Source organism: Carassius carassius, chromosome 44, assembly GCF_963082965.1.
Source record: "Carassius carassius chromosome 44, fCarCar2.1, whole genome shotgun sequence".
Lineage (NCBI taxonomy): Eukaryota > Metazoa > Chordata > Actinopteri > Cypriniformes > Cyprinidae > Carassius > Carassius carassius.
This window is the reverse complement of record NC_081798.1, coordinates 21023443-21046009: the sequence shown is the minus strand read 5'-3', so window position 1 is coordinate 21046009 and position 22567 is coordinate 21023443. Positions and strand designations below refer to the sequence as shown.

Genomic DNA, 22567 nt, shown 5'->3' with positions numbered 1-22567 from the left:
GGAGTGGAAAAAAATTTATTCTGAGAACCCACAAATTACCTGAACCGTGTTTCTTTATAACAAAAGCTGCACGCTCACTTGCTTACAGCATTGTTATTTGGTCTGGGGAGAATTCTAATTTAATGTCATCTGCACCCAGCTGCTGTAGGAAATTATCTTTACGCTGCTAAAGGAAAGACATGGTTTGGAGAATATAATTGGCTTTTGGACATTAAAGGAACATTTTGACCAAAAATGACAAATTCTATCAATATTTATTAACCCTCTTGTAATTTTAAAACCTCATGCTGTTATTTTTTTTTCCCTATTTGGAACACAAAAGGATAATTTCTGAATCATTTTTTTAATATTTATTTTTTATGGACAAATTAGTTTTTTGTTTGTTTGTTTGTTTTGTTATGCTTTGTTATCTTGTGATTTTACTGACTTGATGTGTGTGTGTGGGGGGGGGGGGCATTAACATATTTGAATCATTTGTTATATTAGTATTTAATCTTATCTGCCTTAAGTAAATGTATTTGTCTAATATAAAATTAACTGATTTACTGTGATTTCTACAGAGATTTACAGTATATATAGCAATGATCCTCAAATCTGGCCCACGAGATCCACTTTCCTAAACTCTAACCCTAATCAAACAAGCTAATCAGTGTCTTCAGGATCATTAGAAAACCACAGGTAGGTGAGGTTGATCATGGTTGGAGCTAAATTCTGCTGCAATGAAATTGATGAAAATTTGAAAATTTATATTTTTATTACTTTTTGTTGTTTATTTACTGTCACCCCTGGACTCATTTTGTTGTTTTCCCTTGATGTATTCCATGTCCCATGATGATTGTCTCATTCCATGCACTTGTGTATAACATGACTCCATCCATACATGTCATATTCCTTGCTCCTATGCTGAATTTCCCTCGTATTTCAAGAAATCAAAAGATTGTTAATCGTGCTCCTTGTCTCCTTGTTCCTCATGCAGTCAAGTGTGACAGAAGACCCCACCAGTTTAAAAATTTTAATTTAAAGCAGTTTAAATTGCGTGTCTACCCTCCATTTGTTTTCCGGTTTCCCTCAGTCCTTTTACTTCTGTTGTGTTGTTATGGATCCCCTCCTTCGCCCGGAATACCTCCTCCTCCTGCTGGAGCAGGGGGACAAGTCACTCGGGACACACCGCAGACTGTTCTGGGTCCTGGCAAGCCTCAACAACTACCCGGACGACACGCTCTGTGCGTTCTACGATGCCAGTTTGAACATTACTTACTTTGTGGAGTGGACACTGGTGAGAAATGGATCTCCGTACCCCACCAGTTTTTCCAGGAGCTAGTCAGTTCCAAGCTAGTCAGTTCCCAGGAGCGCCAGTGCCACCCCTGACCCAGAAACCATCCCACCATCTCCCTGATGCGCAGAGCACATGCCCGAGCACACCGCTGATGGAGAGCCAGGGCCCACCGCGACCGACGAGCCATTGCTAGAGAGAGCGTCAGAGCTGAGGAACGCCGCGGAGCACTGGCTCCCATTTGCCATGAGGGAGAAAGCCATGGACGGTGTGAGCGCTGAGAGAAGCTCCACCCACTGCACCACGGCTAAAGGTGAGCTGAATATTGCATGGCAAAAGGGAAAAAAACGAGGAGAAGGGTCTCACTGACTGGGAATCTGGAGATGCCCCCTCTCCTCTTATGGAGTTTGATGTTCACTATGAGCTGTTGTTCTGGCCAAATAAAATTCCTTCAAGCAGAGCTTCCATGTCTTCTGTATGATGACTTACTGTAAGTGAGGAAAATACACTCTACAGATTTCTACTTGGAGCCATGATAGACAGTTTGGGGCTAAACTAATGATGCCCGTGCTCTAACGAAAGGTAGAAAAAGCAGGATTAAGTCAGACATGGCATGAAATACTGTCAGGGTGTGACTGAGGACAGGAACTTCTATTAAGCCTATCATCAGTCACACAGCAAGCGGGCGGTTCAATCTGACAAAGAGCTGTCTAATTGATTAATCCCGCCATCCTAATGGACCTCTGCTATTGCTCGAGCATCCTGACTGGCTTATCATCGCAGGCCTGCCCACGTCTAACTTGACAAATGAATGTGCTCATAATGTTGTTGTTTCTCATTATCATTCTCCGATTAGCCCTCACCCGTGCCTATTGTTATTCGTAATTACCATGTCAAATAAAAAAAGGCTGCATGTCTTCAGCTGACGGATGGGAGGATTCCAGCTTTCAATGCTAATTATCTATGACAGAAAATGAATATGCAAGGCTCATTACAGTCTGCCAGAGCCCTACACAGAACCACTGGATTTTATAACACTTAAAGGAATAATTCAAAATCAAAACTGATTTTCAAACTTATGTGATGCTATTTTTTGGTGAACTGTCCCTTTACACATTTCCCTCAACACAGCACAGCTGAAAAAAAATATATTTCTTCAAAATGTACCATTCACAGAAACATCTCACAAATTATTGTGAATGACAATTTGTTTCAAACTCAGCTTAAAGGGATAGTTCACCCATTTACTCATTCTCATGACAATCCAAATGTGTATAATGTCTTTCTTTTAAAGATTTGTGGTGAACAATTTCTTTAAGAGACTGCACTAAAGTAAGCTCCACAAATAGATAGATAGATAGATAGATAGATAGATAGATAGATAGATAGATAGATAGATAGATAGATAGATAGATAGATAGATAGATAGATAGATAGATAGATAGATAGATAGATAGATGGATGGATAAAAACTATTTCAGTCTTTCAATTCAGTGTGTTCGTTTCTTTGTAATTAATTGTGACATTTACTAGCAATTTCTGCATGGAAACTGTTTTCAATGCGAAATGTTTCCGTGCATATAAGGTTTGTGAAACATTATAGACGTCTGCAGAGGAAACTATATTGCAAACCCTAAATAAAGCCAACATCTGATGTGCAACTGACAAATAAAAAGGGAAGACAATGTACTTTTCCCCTCAAACCATTTTTTGTAAATATATTGCTATGTACGCATATACCACACCAGATGTCTACATTCGCATCTCTGCTGAAACTGTAATGAGACAGCTTAGCAGCAGGATGCTGTCAGCTGTTGTGGGACGTGAAGAGATGTTGTCGAAACACCCTTAGATCGAAAAGGCCTTGCGTGGGCGAATGTCCATTCCTCTATGACCTGTTTTTAAATGAACAAGAAGGATGAGATGCAAACAGCTGCTTAGAGTAACAGCTTTCATGAATGATACATGCATCTGTCTGAATCTGAATCAGAGCAGAGGAGAGAAGTAGGTCAGTGTTCCTCCAAGGTTTTCTTTGCACACTGTTATGAAACTAAACCAACATATGCCTGCCACTCAGGACCACCGAGCACAAGAGCAGGACACCTGGTCCAACTTGACACGTTAACAGACGTCCTACGTTGAATTTCCAAGCAGCATTATGATGAGATTTAGAGTTGATTTAGCACTTATGAACATTGTTCACCATCATATTGCTTGAGAGCAAAACGCAGATTGTATTAGCACTTCAGATACAGCTTTCATTTCTGACACATTTCCATCAACATGGCGCAGCTGGAAAAAAAAAGATTACTTCAAAATGTACCATTCGCAGAGACCTCTCATGATTTATTGTGAATGACAATTTCTTTCAAATTCTGCTTATAGGGATAGTTCACCCAAAAATGTCACCCTTTACTCGTTTTCATGCCAATCCAAATGTGTATAACGTCTTTCTTTTGTGGTACACAACCATGGTGAAGGTTTTTTTTTTTTTTTTACAAAAGTCTTCAAAAATGACAAAACAATACGCTTAGTTGGCTGAAACCATAAGATAACTCTGGCTCCTATAGAAAGAAAGTCAATCGAAGAGGTTTTGAATGTTGGAATAAGCTTAATATATGATGACAGGTTTGGGTTCCAAAGAGATAAAGATTCCAAATGATAAAAAAGTTAAAAATTTCCATATCTCAATATAATAATTACTGAAATGATGCACACATAACTAATCAGTTACCAAGACCACCTGACCTTTTCATTTGATTAAGAGATGCAGCCCCTTTCTTGATTAGATTAATCGGTGTATATGCTGATATCTCCTGTTTCAGATTCAAACCTCCCGAAATCATTAATCAGATCTGCACGGCAGTGTAAGATTCATTATCTTAAATTCATTACGGTTTGATGAAAATAAAATTGAATGTTTTAAAAAAAAACACCCAAATTTAAATTAAAAAAATGTAAAAGTCCTTTGAACACACAAATAAAAAAAATCATAGGTTTGCACCATACTATAGGTCACCATTTTTACCTTGCAGGTTCAGGTCTTAAATGTCACATGAGGTGGAAATGTGAGGCTTCTTGACAGATGCAGGCCGCTGGGGAAAGAGCAGCAGGCAAGATCTTAAAAGGAAGGTGTGGCTGTTCTAAAAATCTGAGTAACAGTCGCAAATTCCCTTTAAATCCAGTCTGCTGGGAAATCGGGCCCGTTCATAGGCTAGATGAATGACATGCACTGCCAGAGATGAGATTGACCTTTTAAGTGTAAATTATGACCTCAATACACGAGTCACCCATTTAGCATGTTTTAGCCTGTATAGATTATAACAGTATACAGTATATCATCTATAAAAACCCATATCAGCCGCAAGAGATGCTTTAGTACTCAAGCGTATTATAGTTCAGTACAGGTTGAAGATGAAGACCAGGGATTTTACACAAAATATAAAAGCTCTGTTATTAAACCTAGATAGGTGCCTTTGTAGACCACATTTTAATGCATTATGGGTGCACTGCCGCATTCTTTATTTTGGCTACATTTTAAGGAAGCATTCTGTGTATTAATCACAGAATGCATTGTGATTCGCTCAAAAATAAATCCACAGTGGTGGACGATGAGAGAAATATTGATTATCTAATTGAATATTCATCCAGTACTTGTGTGTATTTGGTGTGTAATATTCTTTTTGAAGATCTGTGCCTTTAGCTTAGCTACATGCCAATGCAAAAGCAATCTGTTGTGCACTTTTTGTGAACAGATCTATTTTCAATAATGTATGTGTGGAGTTGCAGCCTTTTCACTTATGAGGTTTCATTTCAGTTAGGATGCAGCCTGAAAAGGAAGTAAAGTGGAACAGAGTGGCAATCTGGGCCATCTCCAGCCTGTTCTGTTGAGACATACTCACATTCACGATGTCATACTCACATTCACAATGGCCTCTTTGGTCTGTGACATATCTGATATTACTCCATCTGTGATGATGAGGAGCACGAAATACTGTGAGCCGTCCTGGACTGCAGCTGCATAACTTTAGAGACAAGAAAATCAAAAACAATGCATACTTCAGGACAGATGATTTTTCTTTACATTACGTATTTTACATATTCTGCTTTATTGTTTAAATAAATCTATGCCGCCACCAACTCTGAGCCAGAGCCTGAGGAGGTGTATCATGCTTCAATTTAGAAAGTCTAATTCAAATCTGCATAAGATGGCATTTTTAATTACCACAGTTGATGCAGTGTAATCAGATGGAAAATTATTTGGTTGTTTGATGGCGTGACATAAGGGAGTGGGTGGAGATGTCTTCAGACAATAACTTTGTCTCCTTTTTTCTGGAAACACACCCACTATCCTTTCAAATGATGATTAAAAAATAGCTGCAGTCAGTACTTAGTCAGTCTTTTATGACACCTATGCTGTGAGCTTTACAATGGGATAGCTTGCTCCATGTCAGCATCTTTCTTGTATCAGTTTTTGGACTAACACAAACAGTATATAGGTTCAAAAGCCGAGTGTTTGGCCTTCGTGGTCAGACATGATAGACAGAGATCTTTGATGGAACATCAGAGAGTCAAACTAACTGAAGCCAAGGACACATCTCAAGTGTCTTCAAAGATACAGTCAATAGACAAGGTGCTTAACCAAGCAGTTTAAGATGCCATGCTTATTCTGATTCTCAGTGTGTCTGTTGTTCATATGCTATGCATTTGAAAATCTAAACAAAAATCAATTTCACTATTCATGGAGAAAATAACATTTGCATTGCATTCCACTTAATCTGGGCAATCTATCATTTGCATGCAAAGCGCAAACAGGCTGACATTTTGCATGGAAACAAAAATATAGATTTGAATGTCAATTTAATGGAGTAAATTTTGAAATGATGTAAAAGTGGGCAATGCGAGGTTAGATGTTAAATAAATATCAATTTATGCTGTGTTTAGATGCTTTTACTCAAAACTTTGACCACATATTCAGGATTGGAGATTGTCCGCAATTTTCTCTCTATTTACTTCCTGTTATTGTTAACTAAAACTAAAGCCAGTATAAATCAATTATGTGAAATCATATATAAATATTCACTGAAATCGAATATAAATATTTAAAGAAAAAAAAAATGCTAAAACAAATAAAATAAAAAGACAGCACGTAACAACATTACTAAATCTTAAATCTTGAAAATAATAAAAATAAAATACTTTCTAATGTTTCGAGCCTGCCATCAAACCAATCTTACTTTTAGTTACAATAAATAAATAAATAAGTAGTTAATGTGGACTGTGTTTATTGTGAAGTATTATCATAAGTTGAAAATAAAACAGATTTTGGATTTAAAAATGTAGTAATTTAAAAACATACCTGGCCACGTGATTTACAACAGGGGCAAAGTTAGTAGGTCCGTATAGTTGGACGGTCTTTAGACTCTGATGGTATGCCTCTAATATCCCCTCAATACCATTACAGTAGGGATTTTCTATATTGCCGTTCTGAAAGACAGAAATCAATGGTTCACATGCGAGTCTTCATTTAAGCCGACCAAAGTTCAACAGAAAAAAAAAGGCTGAAGAGAGACATGGATTGTATCAATCAATATGACAGCAGAAGTTGCCAATTATAGATGTCTCCCATACAGTCTCAACTCAGAGAATCATTAAACCACTTCAAGAGCACCAAAGCCTAGCATCTCATACTCTCAAGTTTACGACTGGGAAAGTGAGAAAAACTGAAGGAAACTCATACTCTTGGCACAAACAAACTCTTTTGGACTAATCTCAGAGATTTTCAGGAAATTCAAGACAACAGGAAGATGAACATCAGTTTACTCACTAGGGGGAACTCATGAGACACCCGTCCATCGGGGGGCAGCTTGGCTCCAAATCCCAGTGCAGGGAACATCTTGTCACTGTCATAGTCCTGGATGATTTCCCCCACAGCCTTCAGTGCCAGAGCGTAGGCGTTCATCTGGTACGGGTTCATGTAATGGAGAGAAGTGGACTGGGATGGGTTTCCTGAAAAATTAACAGCAAACAAAAAGTTATACAAAAATATTAAGACACCATTTTAAGAAACAATGTTAATGTAAAGTACTAGATCTTCTATGAGTGGGATACTTGCTGCTGAGCAAGTATAGATTTGCAACTGCCAACAGATACACTTCTGTGAGCTTGTGAGATATGCACAGTGTTTGGAATAACGGCGTTTAAAAGAACGGCGTTAGGTAACGACGTTATTTTTTCAGTAACGGGGTAATCTAACTAATTACTTTTCCCGTTGCTACAACGCCGTTAACGTTACTGAACGTTAAATGCGGTGCGTTACTATGCATTGATTTAATATGCAATCCGAACACACCCCTGGCTCACACAGCGAGTGAGCAGGTGGGTTAATAACGAGATAAGCGATTATGATTGGCTAAGGCAGAGTCATGTGTTTCATGGTAGCCAATCAGAGCCAGTGTTTTTACACACACACGCAACAGCTATTCGCAGCAGCAGCAGAAATGGCGAGTCAGCAGCAATCCGATGAAACGTTGGCATTTTCAAGGTGGAGATATAAGCACCACTTCAAATTCATTGGCAAGAACGTGCATGTAATGTGTACATGTAATGTGTGACACACGCATCTACAAAGCTAGTGGCCAAAAACACTTTTCTTACAAAGAGTGCAGGATAAAACACTTGCTGTCTGTTGACGTGGAATAAATCTCGAAAGTTATGTACGAACACCTGTCTGTTCTACTTATTTCAACTGACTAGTGAAAACTGCTAAAAAAAAATAAATAAATTCTTTGACATATAGCAACTTTTTTATTTTTTTATATAGTAACGCAAATAGTTACTTTCCCTGGTAACGAGTTACTTTTATTATAGAGTAATTTAGTTACTAACTCAGTTACTTTTTGGAACAAGTAGTGAGTAACTATAACTAATTACTTTTTTAAAGTAACGTTCCCAACAGTGGATATGCAGCTGCTGCATGAATGGGCATACATAAATCCTATAACAGGTTTAAACATGTGGAGCTGGAGGAGGTGGAGGGTTTAAGAGGAACTTTGAGAGCATGCTGCAGCTTACAAAAAACACTGAGCCAGACTATTTAAATGTTGAAAAAGCAAGCTTACAAATGAGAGAATGAGATCAATCAGCTTGTGCCATGTAGTAAATTATGTGATTGCTACCAGACTGCATGTATCTGCCTATGCCATCTTTCATGACTAAGATAGTTAAGTTTAAATAAAAAATATATTATTTTATCCGATATTAGTGTGTTTTGCGTATTTTTAAGCTAATTATAATAGTATGGTCTTAGCTTAGCAACATGCTAACGTCAAACTCTGTAATCAGTTTTGATTTGTGTTTAATTTGCAGAATGCTATTTCTGGTTTTGAAGGTAAAGCCCTTCAAATCAGTCATGATTGAGGTTCTATGAGGTTAAGATGTTGCATTATCCTGTGTCTTCACAAGCATGAACACTGTCTCATTTGTGTCGTGACTCACTACAATAGCTTGAGGCCTTCTACACTGTATGTGTCACAGCAAACATTTCAAATACATCTGTCTGGTTAAGCTATGTTTTTTTGTGAAACTCTGTACAGTTTTTTCATCCCCTTCACCTCCCCTGGTCAACTCCCCTGGTCCTTTTTGCCGAGCTACATCCAGTGTAGAGAGTATCACTGAATATAACAGTTTAGATTTACAGCTGATGTGTGGCAGTGCTCGCATCCGGAGATGACATGGTGTTATCAATGCATTTCATTAGGTATTTGAACAGAGTTACTGTGTCTGCCAGAGCAATTCAAGAAATATATTTAAGAAACAGAAATGAGCACTCCAAGGTTTTTTATTTTATTTTATTTTTTTATGTTGTTCTGGGGTTAGAACAGTTGGGATCCAAACAGTTCTTGAGCTATGGCTGCATTGTTACTAAATTAACTCTCTTGCACTGCAGGCAGCTACAGTACCTTCAATAAATCTCTCAGCAAACTCCACAATGCCTTCAATTTACATCTTCTTGCTACCCTGTTCTGAACAAATCTCGTTAATTTGCTGAATAATTCAAAGATGCTTGGAAGCCGTTTAAAAAAAAGTGAAAAAAAGTTAATTATTTGAACACTTGCAGCAAGTGCGGTGTCGAAAACGATGGGGAGTAGCATTCACTATTGGCTGGTGTAGCTGGGGCATTTTAGACTGTTTTATCCAACTGGTTCACCTCTCAGCGTGACTTAAACCTTTACACAGCTCCCCGTTCAGTCCCATAGCACAGGGGGCCGCCCAAGCTACGACTAATAGGAGTGTATTGAGTGACACAAGCAGTAGAGAAAGGCCAGAGATTGGGTTTGGATTCCCCAAGCTTTTAAGAGGTCACACACCATTCTCTCCACTTAATTACTTACCGTTAGAGGCGGTGAAATCAATGGCCACAGTGAAATTGATCTGGGTCCTGGGAAACGAAGCAGAAATTAGAAAACAAAAGAGTAAGCAAAAATCCTCCCTGCAGTGATTTGGTAGCTTGCATAGAGACAGGTCTGTGTGGGCACATGCTAACACGCTCACACAAGCATGTACACGAACATGGCTACATGATGGCTAATGTGTGTAATCAACCCCAGCTGCATAGTCTAATTGGGATAAACAGGAAGAGGCATTACTTTGAGCTCACATTACTAGTTGTACTGCACTCAAACAGCAGGGTAATGCAGCCTCAGCAGGTCCATCTGCATCCCTGCCTTTAGCGCATCCCTTCACACAGTGTTTCCTACTACTCTGGTTTCCCATCGGCCACAAAATCACATTGTGCACCTTCTAGGATGATTTGCTTTCTAGCAGAAGATGCAGTGAATAAAAAGAGGTTAACTTTAAACAATGCTAATTAGCCGAGGCTAATATTTTAGACTTTAAAGGTACTATATAGTTAAAAAAAATACATGTCCAACTGACAAGACAGAAGTTATTATTGCCAAATCTGTTTTATAAAAGTACAATATTCTAAATGAACATACCACAACATTAACATAAAACAGATACACATAAAGCAAATCAATTCAAATGATAGAAATAATAAGAATTTAATCTTCTTGATAAAAACATGTCATAGACAGCAAAAGTCAGCATTCAACTGCCCTCCCCAAAAAGTCAAACACAGTAGCCCATTAGTGATTCAGTGGGTTACAAGAAAAAAAATAAATCCAGATAGAAAAAAATGATAAAACCAAAGAAAATTACATTAACCTTTAGAATCCCATGCTAATACATGACTCATGCCCCTGTGTAGCGCAGAGAGTTATTATCCTCTTTATTAATTCGTTAAAAGCCATTTACTCTCGGGTCCTAGCGTATGCATCTCTGCATCAAAAAAGCATTCTAAATTAGAATTACTTTTTAATTACTGTTTAATTATACATTTATGAGGAGGAAAATGAAATTGAGCAATATTCTTTTTGGTTTCCTACTGTCTGATCATGAATGTGCCATTTCAAATTAGAGCAAATCCTGAGCTACTTTCAGCAGTGCTGTTGTTCTGCCAGCCGTTTTAGCCTGTGGCACTACAGGATTTCCACGGCCCAGAAACTTAATAGGCTGTAAAAAGGATGCCTTGCATTAGGGTTTAGTAAAGTACAACATACGTCTCCTGGGATGGGTTAAACAGAAGGACAAGAGGAATCGATTTCTAGAGACATGTATGTCACTATGTGTCTCCCTCTCATTTGTCAACTGCAATGCTTTCTGCAATGCTGTGGGAGGCAGGGAAGCCCTACATAGTAATAGAAACCCCACCTGTATCTAATGGAATGGAATGGACAGCATAGCAAAGATAATGCTGTATTTTATGTAGCATGATCCTTTATGACCCATGTGACATCATTAATGGCTTGCACAAATGCAATCACACAAATGTAACGCAACTTTTTGTAGCCTGACTAGGGCTAGTATCCTTGGGCCCTCAACAGCCAGGGGTCCACAGAATCGTCACCACTGCTAGTGACAGCCCTGTTTGTTCTATATATTGAAATTGTATGTGCAGCAATGTGACATGTTAATCACATCTTCTTTGACTTTTTTTCTGCACAATAGACTCTTACCCTGGCCAGCACAATCTCACATGCCTTAATAGAAATGTCAAAACCGGTCCAGCGTGGGATGCACAGGCTGGCCGGAGACTCAGAGCACAACAGGTTATCTGCCACTCAGCCATGAGTATTTCCATGCAGGTAAAGGTCAGCGCCTAATCAGGTGCACACACTCACAGCAATGAATGTGGAGCTCAGCATAGCAGTTCTTCATTGGCAAGGGCCAAAAGATCTTCAAATGTCTCATGATTAAAAGGTTACTGTTTTGTTTTGTTTTTGTTTCTAGCAAAAAAAGAAAAAAGAATCTTAAGAATATGACATTCTTTACACAATAAATTTACATGAGAAACACATCTGCATGAGATTTTGAGGCTAGTTTACAAAAATACATCTTAAATATATTTGTCTTAACCCAGTGGCAAATTGTTTTCTCTTGTTTTAAGCTTTGGTTCTAAACTGGTACTTTTATTCAGCGATGATACATTCAATTAATCAAAAATGACACTAAAATACTTATAATTTTACAAAAGATTTCTGTTTCAAATAAATGCTGTTATTTTAACCTTTCTATTCATTAATGAATCCTGAAAAAAGACTGAAAATTCACAGGAAAAATTATCAAATATAAAATATGTAAAAACACAAAAACCTTATTAAAATAATAATTCTCAATGTGTCCGGTTTTACAGTATTTTTGACCAATAGTGAATAAGTAGTGAACTGTATATAATTTTTAATAATGCATTTTTTTCCTTTATCTTTTGTTTTGTCTTGCTTTTGAGGTGTGCAGAATATGTTATCTGAGCCATACTTGATTTCTCTCAGTAAACATAGTGCTGTCTGGTCATTTCATCAAGCTTTGGCGAGGTCTTAGATTTGATTGTGGCTGATCTAATACCAAACTGTGATGTGCTCCAATTCTCTCCATCTTCTAGCCATCATCTCTATTGCTGTTCCCAACTCAGTCACTTAGAAAGCAATATTTGTCAATAATGCAGAGGGTTCCTCTTGTAAGTGGCAATTTCCTGTTTTCATAGACGAGGACTTAATCAATTTATGGTCTGTCAGACCACTGAGCAATCCCACATGCTGTGTGCGCTCTGAAACACAATGCTGCAGTTCCATGAATACACATGCGCACACAAAACGCGCCCACGCACACTGTTGTTTTCTTCACATTTCATTGTGTTGTCTCCATGTGAGCATGAACCTGCGGGCTATCTCCTGATGTTTACACAACCCAATGGCAGTAAACCCTCTAACCCTATCATGGCTGCCCATGCTGGGGCAGTCAGTCGAAACTGACAGGGATTCACCTAAATGTCAATTTGCATTAGACTCAAAACTTCTGCCCCACTCTCTTCTTCAGTTCATGGTCATTACACTATTTGTCTTTGACCGCTGTGGCTTATATTAAACCCCAGCAGGAAATCTATTGTTAGCTTAATTCAAGCTAAATGAAACAAAATACTTCTTGACCAGATTAGCTGTGAATCCAGAATTTTTACAAAGAGAAATGGCCACATTTACACATTTCTACACACTTATGACAGAGTGTCTATCTTAGTATGACAATCTGTGTGCAATTGTCACTGTTCTCTGAGGTGAATAAAAGGAAAATCAATGCCTAGACCATGTGGCAAATACACATGAGGTGTGAAATAAGGAATTTATAAAGTGCAATGTGTACAAATGACAAGCAGAATAATTGCAACATAAAGGTAAAAAAGTGGAGATATGGTTAGAAAGCACAAAGCTCGTGATATCAGAATGAGAGTCTATCAGTCAAACCCGAAGCAAGATTCAACCCTCGGCAACACGTTATGTCTACGACGTCTCAGAGTCTGATGACAGATAAGAGTAACCGATAAATGAATGAGTGATTGTTACAAAAGTATGCATGAAATACATTATACACAGAAACTCAAATGTGTGTTACATGCTAGAACAGACCTCACTGGTTGAATGTGCACATTTGAGCGCCTTCTTTTCCTTCCAATGGCGGTTGGCCAATCTACTGCAAGGCAAATACAGCCACCTTCTGCATGTAACCGGCCTGTTACATATGAGACTGCTCCAGCACTGGCTTCATGGCTGAGTCCCGAGGTGGGCATGGAAGCATGGCACTCACCGGGTCCAAGTTACACCAGCCTGTCACCAAACCCTCACCCCGTGGTCAGATCTAACGTTCCTCTGGGCAGGGGTGCCCCTAGAACAGATCTCCAGGCATGATGTGGTTTACACAGATGCCTCCACCACCGGCCTCGTACAACGGGCATGCATTCTCAGGGGTTTGGACGGGCTCACAGCTGCATTGGCACATCAATTGCCTAGAGTTGTTAGCAGTGTGCCTTGCCTTGAACCATCTCAAAGGTCACTTACGAGGCAAGCACGTGCTGGTCTGAATGGACAACACAGCAACCGTGGCGTACAGCGACCGTGGCATACATCAACTGACAAGCTGGTCTGCGCTCCTGTCGCATGTCAAAACTCGCCCGCCACCTCCTCCTTTGGAGTCGGAAGGTTCTGAGGTCACTTCATGCTGTTCACATTCAGGCCTGCGCCATATTGGCCCACTCGGACCCGGTTCCCCGAACTAGTGCTTCTCGCTACAGCCCCTCCTTGGCTGATTCCACTGAGGAAGGATCTACTGATTGAGATGGGGCACCATTTGGGACCCGCATCCAGACCTTTGGAAATTCCATGTCTGGTCCCTGGATGGGACACAGAGGTTCTAGGTGTCCTACCTCAGGAGGTAGCGAACACCATCACTTCGACAAGAGTACTGTCTATGAGACACGCTTACACCTTGAAGTGGAACCTGTTCGTTGAGTGGTGTTCTTCTCGCCGAGAAGACCCCCAAAGATGCCTGATTGCTGTCATGCTGTCATACACAGTTTCACTTAATCTCATGTTAATCTTGAGTACCTATAGAGTAGTACTGCATCCTTCATATATCCAAAAAGTCTTTAGTTTTATCATATTTATAAAAGAAAAATACTGCTTTTAGATTTTTTCTGGAAAAAGCCGAGCTCCTTGAGGCGTGCTGTGAGCGGAGCTAGAATACTGATGTTTCGTGTTGTTTCCATTAACATATATTCACTTATCTGCTGATTTCCAACAAAATAAAAGTGAAAAGTGAGTGACGTAACATTCAGCCAAGTATGGTGACCCATACTCAAAATTCGTGCTCTGCATTTAACCCATCCAAAGTGCACACACACAGAGCAGTGAACACACACACACACTGTGAACACACACCCGAAGCAGTGGGCAGCCATTTATGCTGTGGCACCCAGGGGTTCGATGCCTTGCTCAAGCTGTGGTATTGCCGGCCCGAGATTGGAACCCACAACCTTAGGGTTAGGAGTCAAACGCTGCCCATGGAGGAGGCAGACCCAGCCCTGGCTTTGCTCTGTCCTGTCCGAGCATTGAGATGCTATGTAGACTAGACACAAAGCTTCAGGACCTCAGACCAGCTCTGTGTCTGTTACAGAGGCCGGCAGAAGGGAAATGCCATCTCTAAGCAGAGGATGGCCCACTGGATTGTGGATGCCATAACCCTGGCTTATCAGGCACAGGATGTGCCCTGCCTGTTCAGGTTGCGAGCTCACTCAACTAGAAGTGTTGTATCATCCTGGGCACTGGCTCATGGTGCCTCGCTGACAGATATTTGTAGAGCTGCGGGCTGGGCAACCCCTAACATGTTCGCTGGGTTCTATAGCCTTAGTGTAGAGCCGCTATTCTCCAGTGTTCTCGCCTCAAACGGGTAGTGGCACTGAGAGGCCCCGGTTAGTGTCGGCTTGCTAAAACTGCTCCAGAGTGTCCGTACTGTAGACCCTGTTGAGATCCTCCATTCACTCTAGGCAACTGGATGTGGCGGAAAGTTCAGCACCAGGCTTTCATGATGAATCCATTAGAACCATAGAAGGCTGGGTTCCATATTGAGACCTAAGCGGTACTCATATGTGTATAGTCCATGGTATAGCCTTAGAGCCTGTGTTTCCCCGTCAGACTTCTGTTTTCCCCAAGAGGGTTTACCACCTCACATTTCTCCATATACACCTAAACGGATGCAATATGTGTATTTCAATCTCATCAGTGTTATCCAATCTCACCTAGTGAGGTAGTGCTTTGACAATAGTGAGTGGAACTACTTCCCCCTCCTACACCTAATGGGGATGCAGGCGGCTAGCACAGGACACTGGAAGGGGCAGCACCCATGGCGCTTTGGTAGGGATCCCAATTTCATTGGTCACTGACGTGATGTAGAGAGTGACCGACTGAAAGGGAACGTCTTGGTTACATATGGTAGCCCTCGTTCCCTGAAGGTACCACCGCTGAGCCTCCGGGTCACCGGCTCAGCTCCTCAGTGAAAACCTGGTATGCATTGCACCTGCTGCCTTATTATACTCACGCTGTGATCATCGGCAGCTCGATGCAATAATTGCATGCCAAGTAGATTGGTCAATCGAAGCGATATCCCAATTTCAATTTCGTTGGTCACCGAGACTTTTTATATATATATTTGAGGAATGGGGGCACAACAATACACTCCTGCTTAAGGCACCCATTTGGCCAGCAGCGGCCCTGCCAGTCACTGGACATTTAATCTGGAAAGTGCAACAAAATGTGCAAGAAGCAACATTAATATTATTTTGCAGAAATGAGCCTTACTTAACTTTACCTTTGATTAAAAGGTAGTTAATGGTTTACAGTAGGTTGGGGCAAAGTGAGGATTAGCCTACCATTGTTTTAGGACCAACAAAATAGGAAACGCATCCTACTTGACAAAATCATAGCTGCACTAAACCTCATGCAAAAGTACAATGTATACATTCAAATTCAAAATGCTTGTCTGTAGCTATTATGCACGTGCTATATGTGATGGAACAGAAGTAATGCTGAAATTGGTCTTTTGCTGAAACACTTTCTTCAAGGGCAGAAGTTGAAAAAGGGTGAGAAATCTGGCTGTGTGAAATTATAACATAGCTAGTGCTTAGAAAAACCCACTGCAATCTCAAACATATTCATCACACAATCTCCAAGGTCGAGAGCTATACGTGTGACATTCAAAAAGCATTGGAGAGCTTCAAGTAGATGAATGCAAAAATATGACTCCTTTTTGTAAAATACCAGATAGTTTAAGGGAACAGCCAATCACTGCATACTCCAGTTTAGTGATCACAGCTCTGATTGTCAGATCATCAAACCTTTCAGATGTTCCTTTTTAAGATGATGTTTATCCCTACACCACAATACAAGGGTAAGAGGGTCGTTTCAAGCATTAAATGGTTGTAAATGTAAATGGGTGGGTTTCCTAAAAAAGTGAAGCCAAAACATTTTGATCACATCTCTTGCAGTCATAATCCCAACCTCTTCGCGTAAGTGAATGGGACCCGACTAAATAATCAAATTACACTTCAAATACATTCTTCCCAAAAATGGTTTCCATCATTTTAGGTAGCTATTATCCCACTGATGTATGTTCAAGTGTCCGTCTTTCTAATAAGTTTAATTTTAGTCAGTTATTTGATGCTATAAAAAGGGGTGTGGCATCATTATTGTAAGCTTGTGATTGGGTCTGTGGGAGCTTCGGCAGTAGTGATAAAATTGCACAAAAGCCACAAAGTTCATTTTTGTTAACTGAAATAAAGCTGAAATAAAATATTTTTGTCTTGGCAATTAAATAAAATAAACTCAAGCTGATATACTAACAGACATCCCAACCTGCAAAGAGTCATTTCAGGGAGGTATCCCGAAGAACTGAGATATATTGGAGCAGCCTTCCCTGCACTTAGCCTCCCTAACATGTTGTGGTCCCTAAAAGATATAAAAGCATAAAATATTATTTCTATAAGCTATTGTCACATTTATGAACTTTTGTCTCTTCCTTTTCTTGTTTTAGTTAATTGATTGATCCTCACCTGTCCCCAGTTCCCTCATCACCTGTGTGTTTAAATACCTGGTCTGTTTAGTTCTCCCTTGTCCGTGATTGTCGATGTTTAGCATTGTTGAATGTTATATGTGTCTAAGCTGTATGTATGCGTTAATTTGAATATATGTAAATGTAACTTAATCTTCTTCATTTTCGTCAGTAAACTCATCTTGTCATCCCGATCCTCCTCTAGCACTAGCACTTCGTTTAGCACTATACCACACCTGTAACAGAATCACGGACCTACACAGTATAGTTTGTTTTAGCGGCGTTTTTTCTTTCATTTATTTTTTGCTTTGTTTTTCTCCTCTCCCGGAATGGCCATCCAGCAGTCCGTCTCCTATGCCTGGAGCAACTGGACCGTTCGCTGGAGGACCACACCAGGGACTTTTTAGATCTGGCGTGCCTTACTCACTTCCCCGACTGCTCGCTCTCTAACTTTTTCTACACCGGCCTGAGCGAGCGGAGTAAGGCACGCCTACCAGCGAAGGGTCCCCGAGAGGATTTCGCCGCTTTTGTGGAGTGGGTGCTGGAAAAAAATGGATCGTCATGGACCATCTGCACCGCCGAGGACGATATCTCCAGCCCCACTCCCGACCCAGAGACCAGCCAGCCACCATCAAGACACACGGAGCCAGAGCCCATCGCAGCCGCAGAGCCCGAGCCAAAGCAGGACCTCGAGAGCGCGACTGACCAGGTGTGTGAGCCGGCAACACCGTGCATCGTGGGAGTCCTCGTGGAGATCGAGGGCGTGGAGGAACGCCCTGCCCACACTTCCGCGACTGAGGGTGAGCTGTATCCGGTCTCGGGAAATATGGAGCAACTTATGGATCTAATGGACTGGTCTATGGAGGTAATTCCTGTATCCCCTGTTTTTCCGCTGGTTCCATCCAGCCCTGATCCCCTTGTATACCCTCTCAGTCTCCCACTCCTACCTCCTCCAGTCAGTTCCTATGCTCCATCTCCGCTGGTTCCGCCCAGCTATGAATTTTCTGTTTCTCCGCTGGTTCCGCCCAGCCCTGAATTTTCTGTTTCTCCGCTGGTTCCGCCCAGCTATGAATTTTCTGTTTCTCCGCTGGTACCGCCCAGCCCTGAATTTTCTGTTTCTCCGCTGGTTCCGCCCAGCCCTGAATTTTCTGTTTCTCCGCTGATTCCGCCCAGCCCTGAATTTTTTGTTTCTCCGCTGGTTCCGCCCAGCCCTGAATTTTCTGTCTCTCCGCTGGTTCCGCCCAGCTATGAATTTTCTGTCTCTCCGCTGGTTCCGCCCAGCTATGAATTTTCTGTCTCTCTGCTGGTTCCGCCCAGCTATGAATTTTCTGTCTCTCTGCTGGTTCCGCCCAGCTATGAATTTTCTGTCTCTCCGCTGGTTCCGCCCAGCTCTGAATTTCCTATGTCTCCGCTGGTTCCGCCCAGCTCTGAATTTTCTGTGTCTCCTGTACTCCCTCCCAGCCTCCCTCTCCCACCTCCTCCTAAACCTGCCAGTCCCTCTGCTCCACTACCGCTGGTTCCGTCCAGCCCTGATCCTCCTGTGTTTCCTCCCATCCTTCCTCTCTCTCCTCCTCCTAGACCAGCCAGTTCCTCGTCATCCCTGCTGGTGCCAGTCAGTCCCGCAGCTCACCCTCAGTCCGCGCCATCTGGGCGCGATGGTTCGCCGCTGGACTGCCAGTCCCGAGCTTCGCCTTGGCGTGTTAAGGCCCTGTCTCCGCCTCCAGCCTCCGAGCCCTGGACTCCTCCTCGGTCCTTCGACCCAGCGGCTCCGCCTTGGCTCTTAGCTCCCTCGTCTCCACCGTGGCCTGTCATCCCACCTGCTCCACCGGGCTCCCTCGTCCCTCCGGCTCCACCTTGGTCAGTCGTCGACCATCCGCCGCCTCGGGATTCCACTCCTCTGGTTCCACCTCGTCACTCCATCCCTCCAGCTCTGTCAGGCTCCTCCTTCCCTCTGGCTGTGCTGCTCCATCTTGGGCTCCTCACCCACCGGTGCAGTCTCCTCCTGTCGGCCCCCTGGTGTCGTCGGCCGCTTCTCCACCGTGGCTCCTCCCGCCGTCGACTCCACCGTGGATCTCCGTCCTGGCTGGTATCTGGGGGACCATCTGGCTCCTCCTGCTCCGGGCTCCTCCCTGGTTCCTCCCTCCATCCACTCCGCCCTGGTCCCTACCTCCATGCTCCCTCGTCACCTGCTCCTGGCCTACTCCTCGCCCGCCTCCAGAACCCCCACCCTCCCTCCGCTGGTATTCCTCTTGCGGTGCGAGGACGCACCTTTCCGGGATGGGGGCGAACTGTCACATTTATGAACTTTTGTCTCCTTATTTGGTCCTCTTCCTTTTCTTGTTTTAGTTAATTGATTGATCCTCACCTGTCCCCAGTTCCCTCATCACCTGTGTGTTTAAATACCTGGTCTGTTTAGTTCTCCCTTGTCCGTGATTGTCGATGTTTAGCGTTGTTGAATGTTATATGTGTCTAAGCTGTATGTATGCGTTAATCTGAATATATGTAAATGTAAAATCTTCTTCATTTTCATCAGTAAACTCATCTTGTCATCCCGATCCTCCTCTAGCACTTTCTTTCGTTTAGCACTATACCACACTTGTAACAGCTATAGGCCTATGCAATTATTCGTTAATTATGTTTAAATATGTAGATTACTTTTACTATTTATATAATCTGTTTATACAATTTATGTAAACTGCTTTCATTTATTTTCCATTGCAACTTTAAACGGGTCTGAGGAGTTTTTAGTTTTCATGTAGCCTTGGCAACTAGCCTGAATAATATGCACATGAAATGAAACTCACCTCAACATGCCTTTTGCAATCATTTAACCCGCCATGGGCAATGCTTGAGCATTATGTTTGACACTTATAAGACAGGGGTACACTTTCGTGTAGTCTGCTGTAAAATGTGTCTTATACTTTTTTTTTGTGTCACTCTCCCTCTGCCATGGTGCTCCTGTTTCTAGATAGACATAACTGATTAATTTGGTTCGGGAGAAGAGATAAAAGCCCGCCCACACTGACAATTGATTGGTTGATTTGCAGAAACAGGCCAATAAGGATGCTCTCTGTTTTACATGCGCTTAGCAGACACGCACACTAGCACACACACGCAAGGTCCTCTCTCCCCTCTTCCTTTGCCGTGCGCACACTACACGGTTTGAAACACAGTATCTGTCTCGCATGCCAATCTTGCTAGCTCGGTCTAGATTCCGGGAGATTTAACTAATTTGCAGGTCTCAGGGAGCCGCTATCAATATGCGGAGACTCCCGGAACTTCCGGGAGACTTGGAATGTCTGTACTAAAATGGCTCAAACTAAAATGAAATGAATTAATTAGTTAATCAGGTTAGTTTAAACTTTAAAATTACTAATACTTACACTAACATTAAAATGCAAATGGAAAATATAAAAACAAAAGATAATTCAAAAGGCTATAATAGAATATAAATAATACTAGAATAACACTGGTCATTGTAACAGCAAGAAATCAGTTTGTGTGTAATTGCAAAGTCATGCGAGCAACCCTGCTATTGTCAGAGCATCAATGCACCGTAATGGGAGGGATTCACAGCACCTGTGCAGGAGCGTTTGTCTCTCTACTCACCCTCCTTTGATGTAATCGAGGAAGGTCGACTCTGATTCCACTGAGAATGACAGCAGTGTCACCTGCATCAAAAACAGATCAAAAGAGACAACTGAATCTACAACAAAACAGCAAGAGAAAATTATGATGCCTCATGATGCGATTCAGTCATATTAGAAATTGTTCTAATACAACTTGTTTCAGATGAGGCAGTGAATGATGCAGGCAAAGTGTCGGACCCTCTGGGAAGCGTCACTCTCAGACTGATCTCTAATATAGTAATATATAGTAATATAGAGCAATAAGGTGACTTTGGCACATTCATCAATCAAAACATGATGCTCATATCAGATTATCTGTTGTGCTACAAATTCCTGCTTTCATATTCACTTCCATGATCTCTATCTACCCACACTCCCTTTCTCTTACACACACACACACACACACACACACGTATATAGATGTTCAGTGTGGTGTGACATTTGGTTTAATGCACATCCTGGCTGGGCTATTTTCTCCATTTTAAAGTCAGCTTCCAATATTTGTTGATTACAATGAGCCACACACAAAAAGGCTTAAACAGAATGCTTTATAATACCCATCAAAAGAAAAAAAGCATCTCCATGCAGCTATGAAGCAAAGCTCTCTCTTGTTTTTACCACTTGTTTTAATTAGCATGGGTGTAAAAGGGATACTCATTAATGCAGGAAGACATTTGAAAGCTACTGTGCATGTCGTTCCCTTTCCCAACACATAATAGAACACAGGAAACGGTTGTAATTAAAGGCTTTGTCTGTGTGCGCATACATGCGTTTTTGAGCGTATGCTCTGATACACATGCGCATACATGCTCACAATAGTGAAATTGGTTTCATAAATTAATCTCTGAGCCACCACTCACCGTGCCGGAATTTACATATTTCTTCTTCTTCATCTTCTTCTTTGGATTGATCACCTAAGAGCCATTGGAAAACAAATCAGAAATCAAAATAAGTTCAGATGAGATTGGACGGAAGTGGGATATAGATTCATTAAACGAATAACAAATAACCTTTCCTCTCACAGGATGGTGCCTCAAAAAAAACAAAAAAAAACAAATCAATTATATTTCTTTACTAGATGTCACCACCTGCGAAAGATGTGTCTTGCTCTGAGTTAAATGTGATTTCACATTGAATTCTCCACTTCTCAGCTCTAAAATGTACCAAATTTTAAAGAAATTGGATATTTAGATCTGACTCAAAAAAATGGGTGGGTATCAGATATCTGGAATCAGAGTGTGCAAACAACAAAAAGTCAAAATACTTGAGAAAATTGCCTATAAAGCTGTCCTAATAAAGTCCTTAGCAATGCATATTACTAATAAAACTACCTTTTAATATATTTATGGTAGGAAATCTATATATATTTTGATTGATATTTTGAAGAATTAAGAGTATCCATATTATTGATGTCTCTAGAAGAAGGAATGAAAGCAAGAGAGAGAGAGAAAGAGGTGGGGGGGGGCAGAGCGAGAAAGAAAAATACATACATTTATATACATAAAAATACATTTAATGATGCTGTAAAACACCCAAATGAAAGTAGAACCATCCAGGTGACCTCTGTAAGGGGTGAAGTACAGAAGAAAGGACTGGCAACCCCTGGTCGTCTTCCATTCATCTCCAAACACAAAGTAATCAATAGCTCAAATAGACTCTTTGTGCTCAGATG

The 22567-nt window shown here is 41.3% G+C and overlaps 2 protein-coding genes across 2 annotated transcripts in view; one reads left to right on the top strand and one right to left on the bottom strand.

Annotated features, from left to right (window-relative positions):
• The window catches only part of cpne5b (copine Vb), a 189596-nt gene that overhangs the window by 10091 nt on the left and 156938 nt on the right, over positions 1-22567 (bottom strand). Inside the window, exons 12-17 of the mRNA XM_059538162.1 lie at positions 21756-21809; positions 20876-20937; positions 9667-9713; positions 7101-7282; positions 6633-6760; positions 5196-5298 (exon numbers count right to left, since the gene is read on the bottom strand). Of these exons, the coding sequence (XP_059394145.1) occupies positions 5196-5298; positions 6633-6760; positions 7101-7282; positions 9667-9713; positions 20876-20937; positions 21756-21809 (576 nt within the window). The remainder of the gene's footprint in view (positions 1-5195; positions 5299-6632; positions 6761-7100; positions 7283-9666; positions 9714-20875; positions 20938-21755; positions 21810-22567) is intronic.
• LOC132126715 (small integral membrane protein 7) overlaps positions 1-22567 on the top strand; it is a 224619-nt gene that overhangs the window by 173749 nt on the left and 28303 nt on the right. The window lies entirely within an intron of this gene.